Below are 18632 nucleotides of genomic sequence, written 5' to 3' on the forward strand. Positions count from 1 at the left end.
AGAAAGAAGGCAGAGTGCACTTAAGAATAGCAGTTTCAGAGGCAGAACAACACTCGTGTTTGATCTTTTGAAATATCCTCCTGCAGTGAAAAAGACAAAAGGTTCTGTGTAATCTTTTAGCATTGTAGGTTCACTGACAAATTTTGACCATAAATGCTGAAAGTTTCTATGAGCCAAGTTTAGATTTTTGATCTCTAGTTTTGGTTTATGCATCTCGATAATTAAAATCCAATTACAACAGACAATGTACAAAATACCTAGGTCGACATTTTTAAAATTCTTTTGAAGCACTTAAAAAAAAATGTGATAAGTTGGAAAGTAATGCAAAGCACACTATTACTGCCTATTCAATCAAAGCAATTTCTTCTGCAATCCAATGCCAGCAGTAAGTTGGTTATTATAAATCAGCCTCCTACGTGCTATGCCTATAAAACAAAACTCTTAAGTTGTAACCTGTGGAAGACAATCATACCTCCAAAAATGGTTGTGCAAGAAAGACTGCACAACCTGCAGCTTAGGCCTCCTAGTTCATGGTGGTTTTGATCACCAAGAGGATGGTGGCATAGTACAGAATAAGAAAGACCATGACTCAATATGATTAGAATTAGCTATTCAAAAATTTAGGAATGGGAAATGATTTCTAATGTCCCATTTTAATCTTCCCTGGGGACACATTAAGCAACTACTGAAGTGATTAAACACTTGTAACAAGCTGCACTCAGGTGCTGTAAATGTTCCTGCAATGTACATTTTTTAAGAACAGGTTAAATACACGTCCCCTGCAGATAGGTATACTTGATTCTCTCTCAAGTGCAAGAAGCTTAGGCTTTATGATCTCCTAGATTTCTTTGATTCCATGAACACCTGGGAAAATCAAGTTTTCAGTGAAGCAGCTGGAGAGGCAAAAACTGGGGAGATGTGACATTAAAAGCTTTGGATGAGCAAATCAGGCATATACCCTACCTGCTCCCACAACCAGTATCTTGGGCTCGCAGCTACTGAGGCAGTGCAGGAGAGACCTGGAGCGGACGTTGAAGTTGAGGAAAGCCACCACACAGCCCAGCTTGGCCAGTCCGAACCACACGTGGACGAAGTCCGGCTCGTTGCCCATCAGCAGGGCCACCGTGTCGCCCTTCCGCAGAGCGCCGTGGCGCAGGAAGACCTGGGCCACCCTGTTGCTCCTCCTGTCCACGTCCCAGTAGGTGTGCACCTTGCCCTCGTAGATGAGGAACGGCTTGTGGGGCTGCCCCTCAGCCAGCTCCACGAACTTGTCCAGCACGGTGACAACCCGTCCGCGCAGCCGGTAGGCCTCCACGCGCAGCCCGTACGTCAGCACTTTGAGCAGGTACCTCAGGTCGGCCCAGAAGTAGGGGAACAGGAGCCTCTGGACGAGATGCAGCGACACGACGCCAGCGGCGGCGCCCGGCACCCAGGCGGGAAGCATCGGGGCGGCGGCGCGGCGGGCCCGGCACGCCGCCCCCTCCGCCCGGGCGGCCGAGAGCGCCGCGGGGGCCGCCGCAGCCGTCAGGGGCTGCGCGGAGAGCCCGGAGCCGCCGAGGCGCCGCCGCCCGCCGGGCAACAGGTGCGCAGGGGCGGAGGCAGCCGCCGCCGCGCCCCAACCGCCGCCGCGGCCCCCGGCGGGAGCCCCCCGCCCTCCCCGCGCAGGGCCGCGGCGACCCCTCGCCCCTCCCTCGGGCCTCGCGGGCCGCTGCGAGCTGCGGGCGAGGCGGCGGCGGCTCCCGGAGCCGCTTGCATAAGCCGGTCGCTCCTGCCTCCGCCGCTTCACCCCGCCCCCGGCAGCCCGGCACGGTGGGTGGCTCCTGGGGAAGGCGGCGGTGGCCGTGCGGGGGGCTGCTGAGAGGGCGGCGGCGGGCGGGGGCGGTGTGTGTTACCCGTAACGGCTCCGCCGCGGCCGTTGGCGCAGGTGCGCCGTCCTGCGCTGAGGCGGCTGGTGGGGCGCCCGCTGCCACCCTCCCTGCTGCCGGGCCCGGCCAGCCCGTCCGTCAGGGACTCGGGAGCGGTTTTAGACGGGCGAGACCCACACACCTCGCCAGGGTCCGGGAGATGCCTTCACAGTGCACCGCACAAAGGTCTTTTTTTCTCTGCAGTCCCTCACCCCAACACCCATTTGCTGTGCAGGTGCCAAAGGGAAACCTCTGGCAAGGAGCAGTCAGTGCCTGGACATGACGTTGGCCCCACTGCTGTTCTGGTCTGTCACCTTGAGGACATCCACATACCGCTGGACCCAGGCGTCCACTGCGGTTGCCCTTGGTGAGTCACACAACGTGTGGTGTTTGTGTGGTTTAGCGCGGCAGAGCCAGGAGCTACGCGGACCCTGAGAAGCTGAGGTCACATTTAACAGTGACAGCTTCTCTGCCCCTGTGTTTGTCACAAAAAAATTGAAAGCGTGACTCTACTGCCTCCTTTATTTTAAAAGTGTAGACACTATCAAATGCATCTATTTACAGGATATAAGTGTATTTTTGAATAATTTTGACTTTCTGGAGTCAGGTCCATAGTTTCTAAGGCCTGGCAGTTCACAACATGAATGCCTCTGCACTCTCAGTTCCTTTTCCACACCTCATCTAACTGTTCACATCACAGGTCTGCCTGCTGCCAATATTACACCAAGACAACATAGTCCAGAACTGGTGCTCCCGAGTATTATTGCAATACCAACAAGAATGTACCTCTCATCAGTTCAGCTTACACTTGATATTGAAGTTTTCCTCCTCCCAAAAGAGATTTTCTTAATTTTGAAATCTGAATGCTCAACAGTGCAGCCCTTGTTTCTGTTGTCTTCTTCAGGTACTGAACCAGCCTGCCATGTGATTTGTGCACTTTGAAGTTTGTCAAGGGATGTCTTTTTCTCTGGCCAATGAAGATCTTTATATCCCAGAGGATACATCTTCCAGACTCCTTTCTTAGATTTTATGAATAGAGTTATGGGAATCCCATAGCTGAAAGAAGGTGCTAACTCTGTTCTCTAGCACAACTGACAGTAGAAACCCTGAGCACAGCAAAGCCCAACTAATAAAAAGAACCCATCGGTCAGCATACTCTTTCTAGAATCCTGCCTTTCTACTTCTAGACAACATCTTGCAATTTCCAGTTCTTTTTCCTTCCGAGTACTTGTGCTTCCACTGTCATTGCATAACAGCCCTGATCTTTCTCTACACTCATCTGATATCCCATTCATCCAGCCTGCATCTAGCCCATTAGCCCTGTCATTCTGCTAAGTCTCCAGCCATTTTCTGTTCCTTCCAGTCTACAGCTTTTCTCTCCTCCTCTGAATATCAGTCATTCTTCCAGCCTGTAAACCAGCCTATACTATATTGCCTTTCTTATGAAGGCAGAGACAGTTTGCATATCACAATTTTGAATGTTCATATATTGTAAATACATATGACAGTTATGGTATTTAAACATTACATACAATAAGTGAACTACATGAATTTTTCCAGAGACCTTATTCCAGTATTTATAACTTACTTCAAACTAGGGAGTTTTTCTAACAAAGCTTTCTTTCTCTAACCTTTGTGGGTTTCTCAGCTGGCCCAGGTCAAATGTAAAACAAATTTAAAAAAGTATTAAAAATGTGACTTATTTTGTCACTTTTTTTCTCTATAGGTAAATTTGCTAGAATCATAGAGTTGTCAGTGCTTGTTTTTTTTCCTTGTAAATGTCCTATCCTCTACTCCATTTTCCTCAGATTCCCCTTTTCAGGGTATGAATCAGCATTTTCTTTGGGAGAAGAACTTTATGAGCTTCATAATACTTCATGAAACACAGACAAAGGTTGTTTAATGATGAGAGTGGTACTGAGCTGGGTTTTATATAGGTAGTGTGATGGTATTTTTGCAGCAGTTTTAAGGCACATCTGACTCATCTGCTTTTATTCATACAATACCAACACTGGCTGCAAGCTTTCATTTTAATAAAAGTGAAGCTTGCTGGGAAGACATACAAGGTAAATATCCCCTTGAGATTGTCCAAAACTACTAAGTGCATTTAGGTATGCCAACTGTTAAAACAATTAGATAATACCCCGTCCACATTTTAAGGATGCTAAAAAGGTAAACTTGAGATTACCTCAAAGTAAGTGTCCAGTTTGTTCAAATTCCTAAGACAAAAACTGGAATAAAAAGGGAATAGAGGTGAATATTTTTGTTAGATGAAATACTTCAACTTTCTGAATGTTGTTGAATAGAAACTATTTTCATTTACAGTGTACAGCACTTTCACACAGGCAAGATTTGAAGGGCTGAGGATGTAGAAGCACACAAAATGATAGTCAGGTATTTAATTTTTAATTACTTATTTACACTACATAGCATGGATCTTTTTAGAATGTTTTCATTATTCACAGAAAGTCCATTACAAGTGAAATTGAGACTTTCTTTTTAACGGTCTGTCAAGTTTGGAAGATGAAAGAATTGGACTGAAGCCTGGACTAAGCATTTTATTTAAGAAAAAAATCTTAATTTTAGTAACATTAAATGCAATTGAATCCTGTAACATGAACAGCTTTCCAGAATATAACTACTTATTAATCAAAGACTTAAGTGTCAAAATTGTCATACACTATATAAAAATGTCCTTATACTCCAGCAGTATCCCAGGAATTGCCCAGATACTGGCAAAATACTGGCAGAAAATGTCAAACACCTTTGCAAAAAATACACTCTTTTGTCTGAAGTCATATTATTACACCTACCATTGTCAGATTCATTAAAAATCTATTTGAAAATACAGATTGTCTTTTATCAATAACAGGAGTATTTTCAAGTAAGTAAAAAGCATGTTCTCCTCTGCTATGTCTGTACTGTATGACTCAAGCCAGAGCTCAGCTTCATACTCCCACTTATTAATATGATTTGAGAAAGCTTTCCTCTCTTGCCTTGAAACCCAATGATCATAAGAACTGTCTTGCCTGAGCTCTCCTATGTCCTGAGAATGGAACAACGGTATCAGGGAGAAAAGTGGACTGAGGTGCACCAGTAGGTAGGTGAGTAGTAGTAAGCAGTAGCCTCTCAAACCGCTTTTCAACCCTAAGAATGCTTCTAACTCCTTCCTGAGGCCTTTCTCCTTTGTTTCATTGCACAATCAAACAAACTGTATTAAATAATGAGTGATCTTACTTTGTTCAGCTCCACTGTGGAGTCAGTCACTTTAGCTCAAAACTCTAGTTTTGACTGACTTGATTGTAAAGTTTTTTAATTCTAGGCTAACTAATCAGGCTATGATGTGAAGAAAGGGAGAAGAACAAATAGCTATTCTGCATTCTCAGCTCACTGCAGTACTGTTATTTTCTGTCTTAATCACTGAGACTGAGGCCTGATTTTATGAACAAAGTACAGACATAACATTATTGTACAGGTCCTGTCTGGGCATCCATTGGAAACAAATTCAAGCAAATGAAATAATGCAAGATTAGATTATAAATAGATTTGATAGCTCTTCAAAGGGGACAGTGACAGTAGGCTGGTATTTTTATATTGATGTAGAGTCTATATAATTGTAAGGTGCAATAGAGGTACCTGCTTCTATATTGTATATTGCATACATTTATGAGAAGTATATGAAGTATAAATTTATAGGAAGACAACAGTATTCAGTTTTTTAGCTGGTCTGCATCACTTCAAGACCAACCTTCTGTGAGACAGATTTTTAACTTGCTCGTCTTAGGTGAATGCAACTTCCTGGGCCAGTGTTTTCATTTAAAAACATTTAAATTTAATAAATGCTACAGTAACCTCTACTGTAAAGTTTTTTTGTTTAGATTCACATGGTTAACTATATGTATAAATAATACACAGTGAAAGGGAACACGCACTTTATAGAAGATACATGCTTAAATGTTGCTTTGAAAGAAGATGGAGGGAGGCTGAAAGATGCTTACATTTGTAAGAATTACCTTGAAGAAGGCAGAGAGGAGAAGGGAGACATTCTATGGTGTTGTACAGAAGCAGCAACCAGAAATGAGAACAAAAACATGGAAAGAGTCAGAATTGTGAAGAGTTTTGGTTATACAGATGAGAATGAAAGGAAAGAGCAGTAGGTAATAGGTAGCTGATAGAGCACAAAAGGAAGACAAATACAAACAATAGTTTGTATTCGAGTGAGAAAGATGCATTTTAACTATACTGTGATCTAGGAATCAGACAGGCAAGTAAGCAGGAGATTGCATTAACTAAGGTGACTAATGACTACCACATCACCAAAGACATTAGCCATAAGAACAGAGAGGAATAATTTTGTGCTTCAGATGTTATCATTGCTGCCAATCCCAAAGAAAAGAAATGATGAGCCAGATCCCAGTATAAAGTCTCTGATACTCTGAAATACGTAGTTTTAAAGGAGGACTGTGGTTTTGTGATCTCTGTGTTGTCTCTGTTCCTCTCAATTGTGCACAGCAACTATTTCAGTCCTCTGTACTCATCCAAGTTTTTCTTTGTAAAAAGTAAGCATTAATTTCCTCTCCCCCTCCCTCAAGGGAGAGGGAAAATTTGTATGGCATATGAATTGGCTTTCAGTAGTTCTCATTTGCTGAGAGACTAGATAAGCTGAGACAGTAGATTTCAGTAAAAATAAAAATGGCCACAATATAGGTAAACTATTACTAGAATTGGATTTGATCCCTGCCTGTGCCACAGAAATCCCATGTGATATTGGCTTAACCATTTATATCCTCTTCAAACTGGGGGCTATTTAGCCATGCTGTATGCCTAACATTACTCTTTAAGACCTCCAGACTCTTGGGTTTGGTGGCTACTCACACAACTATAGATGAAGACATCAGGAGCCGTATTTTACACATGATGCTAAATGGAATGGTGAAAAACAGGGCTCTTAAAGATTTGTGGACACATTTGACTAACTTTTCCCTGGGGGATTCAGCTTACCCTAACTTTCAGTGTCTGCAAGGTCAGTGGATGTCCACATGCAAGTGTTTGGTGTAAGCTTCCACTGTAATTAAGGGAGATCACTTATGGTTAAGAGAATTGTCACTTATTTGACCAAATGCTGATGTCTAATTTAGGATAAGGTGAAATGCTTGCTTGACTCTCCTGACTAGGTCTCCGCTATGACAGAAGTATAAGCATGCAGCTTCTGTGCAGGCATTGTATGCAGCGAGGGCTTGAATCAGTTAACCACAGCTACACATCTTGTGCTGTCTGGATGCCTTGTAGATAGATGCCTGATCTCCAGGTGACTCCCCAGAACATACTGAGCTCATGTCATATTTGCTAGTCTCTGATACCTCTGGCATCCCAAATTAGCATTAAATGCCCAGGTTTAGGTGGCTGAGACTAGCCCCTAAGTTTAGGGCAGCTGAATCTCACATTCTATATCTTGGCTTTCTACCCAAAGGACAGCTCCATCTTTTCACCCAGTGGAAAAATATGCACATTTAATGTTTTCTGACATAAATAGCATAAATTTGAAAGGCTCATGAAGAAATCAAAATTGTCTTTGCTGCTGGTATTAGCTAGCTGGCATTAAGCATAGCATTAAGTTTCTTGCATGCATTGGTCAATGTGTAACACAAAATGCTGAATTGTTAAGTGAATATCAGCTACTATATGCATTGAATAAGCCATAGTCCTCTGGGAAAAATTACATGTAACTATGAAATTAAAGTTATTAACATAAGATGCTTGCAGGTGGTAAATTCATGTTGCATAAAAACCTTAAGTTCAACTCTAAGAAGATTATTTACTTAAAACATTTAAAATAAATAAGAGCCCAAAAGTGTAATAAGACATTTATCCATTAATCACCTTCTTGTAACATTTCATGAGCTGGAGTATATTTTACTCTTGACTATGTAGAACTCGCAACAGACAAATCATTGAGCCTTGAATTATTTATTATGCTATAATTATTCTGCTCAATTTCTCTCCAACAGAGAGAGATGGGCATTTTGATGCCCAAGAATATAGTATGACCCAATAATGAAATATAAAGGAGTTGTAATTTTTTCTGATGGAAAATTTTTCTTGTAAAATGTGATTAAATAAAGCTGAAACAGAGTGAAGGAAACAGCTTCACAATGTGGGAATAGTCTTGCAGATTGTTCACCACTAGAGAATTCTTTCTTAGGATCTGTTGAATCTTTTGCTATTTTAAAAAGATAGTTACATAATATATACTTTTCATATAAAAATAAATATTTCTTGCAAATGCAGTTTCCAACTCCCCACATGTCACTAATCAGTTATGTTTCTATTAAAGTAAAATAATTTTGTCTTTAAATGTCCACAATTTATATCTAGTAAAGTCCTAGGATTTAAAACTAAAGAAATAAGCAAATCTGGAATGAATGGCTGAATAATGGTAGAGAGATTCTCTCAGAGTTTTATCTGAACAGGTCTTACTAGGATTACATGTACCCTAGTAAAATATGCAGTTTGTTGAATAACCAAGATTGTACGCTTTCATTTTATTTGTATTTTGGCTTTTCCCTAAAAAAAATTTTCCTGTCTGACAAACATTTTCAATAGCACATCTGTTGATTTGCAAATCTTTATGCTACATTATTTGACCCTTTCCTATTGCGCATTTGCATTTCAGAGGGACATAGTAATGCAAATTAAAGATGGTTGGTGAAAGACTGTCAGGCACTGAAATGCAGCTTTTCAGTTAATCAAAAATTACTTTATAACAACTTTAAAGCATATTGAAGATTTGGAAAACCTGGCTCATACTTAAGATAGGATGGTGTCATGCATGGCTATTCAAATCTGCACTAAGATTTCTTTAAAGTTATGTGCAACTATACTTTTACATGAAATGGATAGAAATTGATCCTGACTATGTGGTGAATATACTATAGAAAGTATAAAAGCTTCTATTTTAAAGACATTTACAATAGAAAATGATTCATAAGCAATTTTTTTGCAAGATTCATCAGAAAATGTAAGGCTTGCAGCAGTAGAAAAACATTACGCAAGATCATTAGGGAATGCATGCATCTTTGGGGTTTGGAGTTTGTATTTTTATACCAATACTTACTGTTTGTCCTGTAGTTGCTATATCATTTGAAGACCAAACAAGACCTTAGAAAGAATTGGCAATCCAAAATCAGATTAAAGCAGAATCCAACATTTCTGTCCAACATAAACAACATTACAAGGAAATATCTGTAAAGGTGTCTTTTCAGTAAGGCAAAGTTTGTACAGATAAGTATTTTATTAGACAAAATGATGTAGCTGGAATAGAGAGATAATCTTTCAAGCTCACAAGCCTTTCTTTAAACCTTTCTTTAATCTGAAACACAAACAGCAGATTTCAAGTTAATGGCAGCTATGAAATACTTGCTCTCAAGTTTAATATAATTGCATTAGAGTGTTTGAGAAGAGATGGAAGTGGCACCTTTTATTAGTGTGAAAAAAAATACACCTCGAAAAGTCTCATGGTCAAGTCAGTGGGAGATGCACTGATTTATACATTAGGTGACATTATTCTATAACACTAAACTTCTATAGACCCCAGGTAGGAAAAGATAACTGCAGAAACCCAGGATCAGCTGGCAAAATGGAGGCAAAATTTACATCTCAGTTTGCCTTTGCTGTAGAAGGTTGTGAATGTATGTAGCAGCAGGGAAGGGAGATGGGAGAGATTCTATAGTGACTACCTGCTGTAGCATTTTGATTTGTAGCATATAACACAAGCCTGTTCGTGCTCTGACCATTTCTATAAACATACATACTATATAGGGGACTATACAAGCCTTGCTATAGAATTTAGCATAAGTAGTCTACTCAGGGAAAGAAAATGGCACATTATTTATTTCTTACTTCCTGAACAGTTATGGCATTTGCAGCATGATATGCCACTTTATAAGTTGCTATGGAATTAAAGTACAGATATTATTGTGACTGTATGAATATAAGAATAGAAGAGTGCGCTTGTGTTCTGAATAGAAGTAGAATTGAGGAGGTCAGTCTTCCACAGCCCTTCTGAATGACATTTACCCCATTGATAAGTAAAACTATTTTCTCCTTCATGACTAAGCAATATAAATCAATTCAGCAACACAAAACTATCTTAATTTTCTAGTCATGTTTCATAAAGCAGTATTTCTTAAGCTAAATTACTGGAATATTTAGCAGTAATGCTGAGCCAGCCACACAAACATTAACTCTTAAGTTTGGGGATGTGGAAATTTGGGAAACTGAGCTGGTTACTCACGTTAAAGGTATCACAGGGACCTGAGGAGGTAAAGACTAGGGTTGTTACAGTGACAGAAGACATTATAGGTGGTTTCAGTCATTGCAAAGCATTAAATGGTCACAAAGCCTCAAATCCATAGGAAATGAAAAATCATGCTGTAGCATTTTAGGATGCTCAAGTCACTCATTATGGCATGTCAACACTACAGACTTGTCAGCTTTTCTAGGATGCGGGGAAGTATGGATGTAATTGTGTTAACAGAAGGCCTTACTGTTGATAGAGTAGACCATAAAAATGTACATTATGTATTGTGTACTAATATCCTTGGAATAAGCTTTAGTAGTAAGTCAGTTTTGCTAGTATAAGCTGTGTTTATACTAGGAGATATTTGCTTATACATTATGGCAATTTATTCAAATTCCAGTAAAATTTAGCCATAACTTCTCAGGGAATCAAGGTGTACTATTCAGATTTTCTTGCTCCTTGAACCGTTTTGTTGGCTGCTGAAGGAATGAAGCTTACAAGTTTTTCTTTGGATCCCCAAATACAAAATATAGGCAGTGGGTTCAATTTCACTATCATCCAGAAATGATCCAAATGAAGACCTGATAATCCACATGTATAAACACCACTTTTTTTGCGTTTACTTGTTAGTTTATACATTTGAGATGAATTAATATTAATGGCATGGAAGAGTTTCACATTTTACTAATAGACTCAGGCAAATGTGTTTTCAGTATTACTCCCCACACAACTCATTAAATATAGCAAGTAGTACCTGATCTGTAAAAGGGACCCTAACCTTTGACTCTTGGAGACAGCTAATCATTTGTAAGGAAAGACCGAAAGCACTTCTAAAGAGAGTTAACTTTGAGATAAAGATCTGAATCTGAATGTAACCCCTATAGAAAGGGAAAGATTAAAGAGTATTCTGGGGAATGCATACCTTACATCTGAGACTGTAAGAAAAACCAAATCTTTAAAGTGTGGGGAAAGCCAGAAAGATGAGCTGAACACAAAAACAGATTTTGTTTTAGGATAAAGCACTGTTTTGGTTCCTTTAAGTATTTGTTGATTGTTAGTGAAACTTGGCTTGCATTTTAGGCAATTTCAAGGTACCTAACATACAGGCATTCCATTCCCTTTCATTTTTGGCTATCCTTATAATTTCTGTTCTAGACTAAGAGTCTAATATCCCAATACCTTTAAGAGGTGTCAAAACATACTTTTATTTGATCTTACCTGTCTTGGAATAGGATAACATAGCAGTCTAGCAGGAAAAGTAAAAGTCTACCAGTGATCACTAGGCAAGTTTTCTGAGACATTAGCCTGTGTCAAAATACTGAGGAGTACATCTGAGACCTGACGGTCCCAAGGTAAAACTGTAGCAGTGAGTAAATATGATAAATTCTAGCTCTAATAAACCATCTAGCTGCTTAGCACTTCCATTGCTTTTCTGCTTTGTGGGTACTTGCTAGTAAAACCAGAGTTTATTTTTGAGTCACCCATTAATTCTAATCAGGATGTTTTCAATAGCTACCAGTTGGAAGCATTCAATCTTTATTAGCCTGTTGAATTTCTAGGTGAAAGTGCTTTTGGAATTATCCTTCAAAGGACTGGAACAGGGTGTTTGCCTCCTGAGCCTTCAGGCATGCCTGAGATCGTTTTCAACTTGCCTCTGTTTTCCCAGCTTTCATGTTTCCATCATGAAGTTAAAGAGTATGCCAGAGAACATCTGTCATTTATTTGTTCTTTCATTATTTTGTACTTGAATTGATTGCATTAGAAGTTTTACCTGACATTCAAGGTGTTATTCTTGATGTTAGCAAATATAGCAGATTCCCACCCCCGCCATGGCTTCTTCTTGCTAGCAGTACTTTCCTGTACATAAACTGCCAATTCTAAATCTGTCAACACTTTTTTTTTTTTTTTAAGAGATCACTTGCACCTTACACCCAACACCATTTTCAGAAATACTTTGTCATCATGGTATAACTGGACTGTGTGATAAAATCCTGGTTTCTGTGAAATCAGTGGCAAAAAACTTACGCTCAGTTTTTCAATTTTCCTCTCCTCATATGCTCTTTGTTTTCTGGAAATGAAGAGGGGAAACAAGTCCTTCAAAAGCCAGAGAGCCATCATACAGTGAGCCAGGGCAGAAAAGAATTTTAGGTAGTATTTGGGCTTTTAAATAACCCAAAGATACCCATACCTCTCTACACATGCACAGGCCATTTCTTCTGAATCCTTATAACTACAGTCATTTTGCTGCATGGGAGACTCATTCCTCAAACATCCTCTACCTAGAATGTGATTGTAAAAAAACATGATTGTAAAATGTGATTTCTCTTGTAGTGTTCTGCATTAAGTGTTTTTTACAGCTAATAGTTTCTGGCACACCAGAATTTCAAGCTTGCTTCAACATGCTCATCATTTTCCCCCATTTTTCTTTCCCCTCCCCCCAAGCATACTTACTCTGAGAGGCAACCAAAGAAAAAGCTGCCTACTTACATTTCTGTAGTTGAATTTCACGTAGCCAGTGTCAGGGAGCAGCAAGAGCAAGCTTGCTCAATAAGGCAGGGGAGACAAGCCAGATGCCAAGGGGTCCCCAGCACAGGCAGCACCCTCCCTGACCAGGGAGCAGTTTCATAGCAGCTAAACACAGCAGGGTCTAGGGGCCCATCAGCAGCCTCAGACAAGGCAGGGGGATGAATCTGGTCCAGGGAGTCTAGTCAGAAGAGGAGATTGAAGGTAGGATTAGAGACAAGGATACCATAAAGCCCACCCAGGAGAAAAGACAGCAGAGTGTGCTTCCTGAGCTTAAATAGAGCTTCTGGGCCCATGGGCGGGGGTGTGTTATGAGTGGGGGTCCCAGGTGAGGCACATCAGGGCCATTAAGACCAGTTAATGCTGGCAATGCCTGGCAGCCAGTTGGGCTATTGTGTTATTTTTGTGGCATTGTTGTGGCTGCCTGGGCCTTGATTCTTGGAAGTCCTAAGAAGCTCCAGCACCTGCTGATTCCAGCTGGAGCCAAAAGTGTTTACCAGTTTTCTGAGAAGTTTTTCTGGAAAAAAAATAATCTTTCATGTTCATTTATGTAACTTCTCATATGCAGTGTAGATGAGATCTGTCATATGCAGCCACCTTGATTGATAAACCTCATGAGGCTAAAGAAAAACAAGATGACTCAATCGGATATTTTAATGTCATTAACTTTGCATTGATTTGATCAAGTCATTACTACATGCACAGAAAATATTTTTGCATGTGTACATGTCACTTCATGGTGTTTCTAAACTGTAGGCCATGAATATTTCACACAAATTAGCCGTTTCCAGTATCCAGCTGCTTGGGGTGTGTCTGTGTTATTAACTGGTTATCTTACGAATAGGAAGATAAACATGTAGGTATCTCCAAATGCTAGCTTGGCAATAAAAGAAAAAAAAGTGGTAACAACAAGGCAAGTATAGACACTTATGAAAAATCAGCATTACGTGAGCAAGTAACTATGCTCTTGTTTCTCAAGGGGATTTTCTTGCCAAAATCTTCAGTTGGATTTAGTTTAATAACTTTTTATATCTATGGGAATGATCTTGTTGCAAAACGTAGCTTTCATGCCAGGGTGATGAAAATGTAATTTTCAAGGATATTCCTGTGTGCAGGGACCAAATTTTTTTAAAGGACTTACTGTATTGTACATTAGCACCCTGTTGTACAGTATCGTACACTAGTCCAATAACCACTTAATAAATGGCCTGGTTTTTCAATGTTACTAATCACAACTTTGTACTCCTATCTCAACTTACATTGTTCAGAGTCCCCCTTACAGAATAAATATTAGTGGCCAACAAATTATTAATACATTTTGAGATAATCCCATTTTGTATTTGCTCAGCTGGCATGCTGTCCACTACATCTAAGGTGCCACTGTGCTGACAACACTGAACGTTCTTTATGACGTGAAATAGTTGACAGTTTATGACCAAAAGCAGAAGGGGTTCAGGAGGCTCTCCACAGATCAGCTGGAAATACAAAGATGTACAAAGATGACCAGCCAGCCATATGTCTGATGGGAGTGTTTGTGGTTAGTACATCTTCCTACCTTTCAGTCTGCCTGTGAACCATGATAGCTGCAAAATAACAGCTTGGAAAGGTGAGCTTAAGAGTTCCTTTTGCAGTTGCTACGGCAGGAGATCCCAAGGCAGGAGAGTTTGTGCCTGATTAGCTTTCAGAATAAGCAAAGCAGAGAATTGCCTAGTTGGGAGAACAAAAACACAGCTTGCAGTAGTAGTGACTGTGGCAATCTGCCTAGAGAGCACTGACTCAGGCATGGCAATAAATCACTTCCCCCAGGCACCATCCTCTTTAAGCAGCTTAATGTGAAAAATACAACCCCAATAAAACAATGAGCTTTTGCCCTAGCCTTCTAGCAATTGGGGCAGGAAGGGAATAGAACTTTTATCCTATTGTCACAAGTATGCTGATCAGCATATGAAATATTCAATCTTTAGTTTCTTTAAAGATCTCATTCTACAGGTCAGTGTTCTTTAACACTGTTCTACAACACAGATTAAAAATTGCATTTTAAAAGCTTTTCTGTACTAGAAATGCTTGACATCATATTTTAATTAATTTTTCATTGATTTGAATCTTATTTAAACAGCTGTTTTCAGCTTGTTTAAGATGGTTGTACAGTCCCTTGAATTATTTTATGAAAGTAAGTTTTTTAAGTAATATGATTTTCCAAGCTGAATGCACATATCTTCCTCCAAAACAAATGCAAAAGCATCCAAATGAAAATTTGAAATAACAAATAAAGAGGCTTTACTGGTATTGCTTTGAACAAGATGTTTGGTGATACGAGAAAGAAACAACGGAAAAAAACAGACAAGATGCTGAAGTCTGATGCAATCAGGGAAAGTACCTAAGGAAAAACAAAAATCATGAAAGCAACTTTGATACTGGGAGAGGTGACTGATAAAGGCTCAGGGCTGTGAAGCAGATGAAAGCGTATGGAAAAATACCTGACTCCGCCATCCATTTCTGTTCTTACCAGGATAACCTCACAGATCCTGGATTTTGGCACGTCACCTAGACCTTATTGATGCCTATGAAGCAGATTACTTTTGGACCTGAGATAAAACTACTACTTTTTGAATGAAAATTGCAGAGCTTAAGGCTGGAAAGGGCCCTGAGAAGTCATCTAGTACATCTTCACTTTAAAAGCCTGTCAGCTGTAAACCAGGTACTCCTGATATTTACCTCAGCAAAAGATAAGGCATTCCAAAACAATTCACATGACCGCTCCTGGTGCCTCATCCCCATATGAGCATCCCTGATCTCCTGTTGTGCCCCTGTGGCAGGGTGGCTGCCTGCTCCAGTCGCAGTATCATGTTCTTGGGTAGGTCCCTAACAAGCTATTGGAAATGTCTTGGCCAAAAGCCTAGGGCATGTTTTTTTTAAAAGCTCTCAACCACATATATTTCACAGCCTCCTCAGCAACTTAACAATTTCTACACTTAGTGTCAGAAAGTGTATCTTAATACCAAAGCGCATTGTTCCCTTCACCCTGAGAGCAGCCTGTGGTTCAGCATTGAGCCCAGGCCACTGAGAGCTTTTTACCCTGAGATCTTTTCTGAGCTTCAGCCCTGCTGCTCATGAAACTTGGTGCTGATCCTCTGCCTTTGCAGGGCCAAGAGAGAATGAAGGGAGACCTATGGGAAAATGAAGTTCTTTTAAAGGGTCTTTGCCGTTAGTTTGTGGTTTCTTACTTCCAGTCTTTTGTAGAAATCTAATTTAAGTGCAGCTCAAAGCACCCAGATTTGAAAGCTTTATCATTAGTAGAAAGAGGTAGGAGCTTTCAAAGGCAGCTTTCATGCCTAGTTAGGCGGGTTGTATGTCAGCAGTTGTAGGTCATGAAAATTGCCTGTTAGCATTTTCAGTTTCCTCTTCATGGATGAGTGCAGTTATAGCTGAGCCCCTGTCTCAGTGCTCTGAGCTGTTCTGGAAGCAGCATAACTGTGTTAGTCTTGCGGAAAAAAACAAGCTTTTGTGCGGGTCAAATTAACTTGGGTACAGCGCTGAGTACCCAGGGTAACCTCGATGGTTTGTGGTTACAGCTTGCTTTATGTGGCCTCCATGGAGAATGAACAACCTGGTTTGTTTGTACCTACTTTTGAAGAAATGTCCTGAGATTTTCATCATTTTGAGCTTAAACCCTCCTTTTTGAAGTGTTGTTGCTCCTTAGTTATTTTCCTTTTTGTACGGGTACGGTTGACCCTTTCTTGTGTTTAAGTTCTTTACACATTTTTACTGAATTTCACCTCCCTGGTTCTCCAGTTTATCAAGACTATTTTGCATTCCACTTATGTGCTCCAAAGTACTGATAACTGCTCCATTGCTGTGGACAGAAATTTATTAGTAAGTCTTTTGTTTCTTTAGCGAGAGAGTTAATTAAAATATTGAACTGGCCAGGACACAAAACAGATGTCATTTTTTTTCTAGGACTTTTAGAAGGCTCACTGGATAAACACTTTCAGAGGGAGCGAGGTGGGACATACTTTCTGCCTGTAAATATGGTCCAATACATTAAGTTTTATTATGTTTATTATTTGAAAAGAATAATAAGTATGTTAAAATAATATTAAAAATCTAAATATTGCTGTTTTGGAAAATTCCGTGGGTTGAAACTTACTGGAGAGGAAAGCGAGTGGCAGTATTGTTCAGAAATGCTACCATCTTGTGGTGCTTGAGATGACCGAGTGTATGGATAGTACTGGTAAAGGCAACTCCTTACCCAAATAGTATATAATTATACACAATGTCTATGTGCCTGCTAAGAGGAACTTTCAAAGTAGTTTTGTGAATCCTTAATACTGCTGTAGTATTTCCATTCAGTAGATTAGATGTTTGTTTTTGAAAAGAAATTCCTTTTAAATACTTTACAGCAAGTTCTTATAAATCATTAGTAAGTAATCTATAATTTACTGGCATATGAAAGATTTATTTATGAAACCAAATGTTATTGTGAGGGGTCATATGCAAAGCAGAAGAAAAAGATAGTCTTTGCTGTGGAGAGCTTACAATTGATGTCCTCCTTTTAACGTGAATGTATGAATGTAATGACTTGATAACAACTTGCATCTTTTGTAATGCTTTGTAAAGACTTTATTCCCATTGATTTTGTAGTTCCAATAAAGCGCTTTGATGTCACATGACACCTCAGTTTTCTAAGTGTCACTCTCTTAGTATTAAGCATTATGCCGATATCTATTTGCATTATCATTTCATTACTGGAAGGATTTTCTTTTTTTCATTAGAGAGCATACATTAGCAATTTGTTTTACTAAAACTGTATGCATTTGGGTTTATTGATTATAATGTGTATAAAATGAAGATGTTTGAAATATTATAGCTAAATATAATTTATATTCAATATAAAATTATTATGCTGGTAATTTATTTCACTTGATTTAATGTGCAATATACTGTATTGAATGCGGTATGCTATATTAAATGCAGCATTTATTATCTCAGTGCATTATTATATCTACAAAATTGTGCTATATTAGAAGCTTTTTTTATAGTTTACTAAATGCGAGATCATGCCTACCTTACAAAAACTATTCTGTTGTCTATAAATCTTGAAATATTTTTCTTGAGATTAGTAAATTGTGATAAGAAGTTTAGAAATCTTTAAGAATAATGTAACATTTTACTATTCTTTTAAAAATCAGACTACAAATAAGTAATAGTGCTTCAAGTATCTCTCTGTTAAGCATTTCTTTGGTGCATTGTATGAATGCTTTCCAGTGATACTTCATGTTTACTGTCAATTCTATTAAGATAAATATAAATTATATGTACATCTTTTCCGGTTGGCATATACATAGGTGAATAAGCTATTGACTTTTGATTGTGCAGCCATGGATAGAATTGTTATCTTGTGTTCTTCATTATTTTTACCTTCCTGAAGAGTGAGTGTAGGACAGGATGTAGAGGATGTAGAGGAAGGAAAATGGTCAGGAAGAAATAATGGAAAGACAAGCAGTGTTAAAGCACTGTCTTTTGTGACAATAAAAGTCTGATAGATGACCAGACCAGAGTTTTGTTTGCAATACCATGTATTGCAAACTTAGCGTGTTTGTTGGTATCAACAGTTATACATGGATAGCCCACATAAAGCTTAATGATACATATATGCAGAGGGGTATGTATGTATATTTATATATATTAGGTGGCAGGAAAAATATAAATATTCTGTTTACTGTAACCAGTTCAGAGCTCTCTCAATACAACATCATGATCCAAAAATTTCTGACATTTTGGAAAAAACATGTCAACTTATAAGATCAGCTCTAGATGAGTCCTATTGTATCATATGTTAGAAGATCTGTGGGAGAAGTAGTTGGAGGAACCAGTATATTCCAGAGGCATGAGTAAGTGATCCCATC

At 39.4% G+C, this 18632-nt stretch overlaps 1 protein-coding gene and 1 long non-coding RNA gene across 4 annotated transcripts in view; one reads left to right on the forward strand and one right to left on the reverse strand.

Annotated features, from left to right (window-relative positions):
- Positions 1-1729, reverse strand: part of LOC135324389 (long-chain fatty acid transport protein 6-like) — a 41057-nt gene extending 39328 nt beyond the window's left edge. The window contains exon 1 of the mRNA XM_064500483.1: positions 964-1729. Coding sequence (XP_064356553.1) covers positions 964-1444 — 481 coding nt within the window. The 5' untranslated portion in view covers positions 1445-1729. The remainder of the gene's footprint in view (positions 1-963) is intronic.
- Positions 1730-2118: 389 nt separating this feature from the next.
- Positions 2119-18632, forward strand: part of LOC135324291 (uncharacterized) — a 61124-nt gene continuing 44610 nt past the window's right edge. The window contains exons 1-3 of one of the 3 annotated variants that reach the window (XR_010385659.1): positions 2119-2271; positions 2809-4298; positions 15236-17396. This is a non-coding gene — a long non-coding RNA (uncharacterized LOC135324291). Of the gene's footprint in view, positions 2272-2808; positions 4753-15235; positions 17397-18632 lie in introns of those variants that run through there. The other 2 variants (XR_010385660.1, XR_010385658.1) reach the window with 2 other exon arrangements.

The sequence above is a fragment of the Dromaius novaehollandiae genome, chromosome W (assembly GCF_036370855.1).
Source record: "Dromaius novaehollandiae isolate bDroNov1 chromosome W, bDroNov1.hap1, whole genome shotgun sequence".
NCBI classification, from domain to species: Eukaryota; Metazoa; Chordata; class Aves; order Casuariiformes; family Dromaiidae; genus Dromaius; species Dromaius novaehollandiae.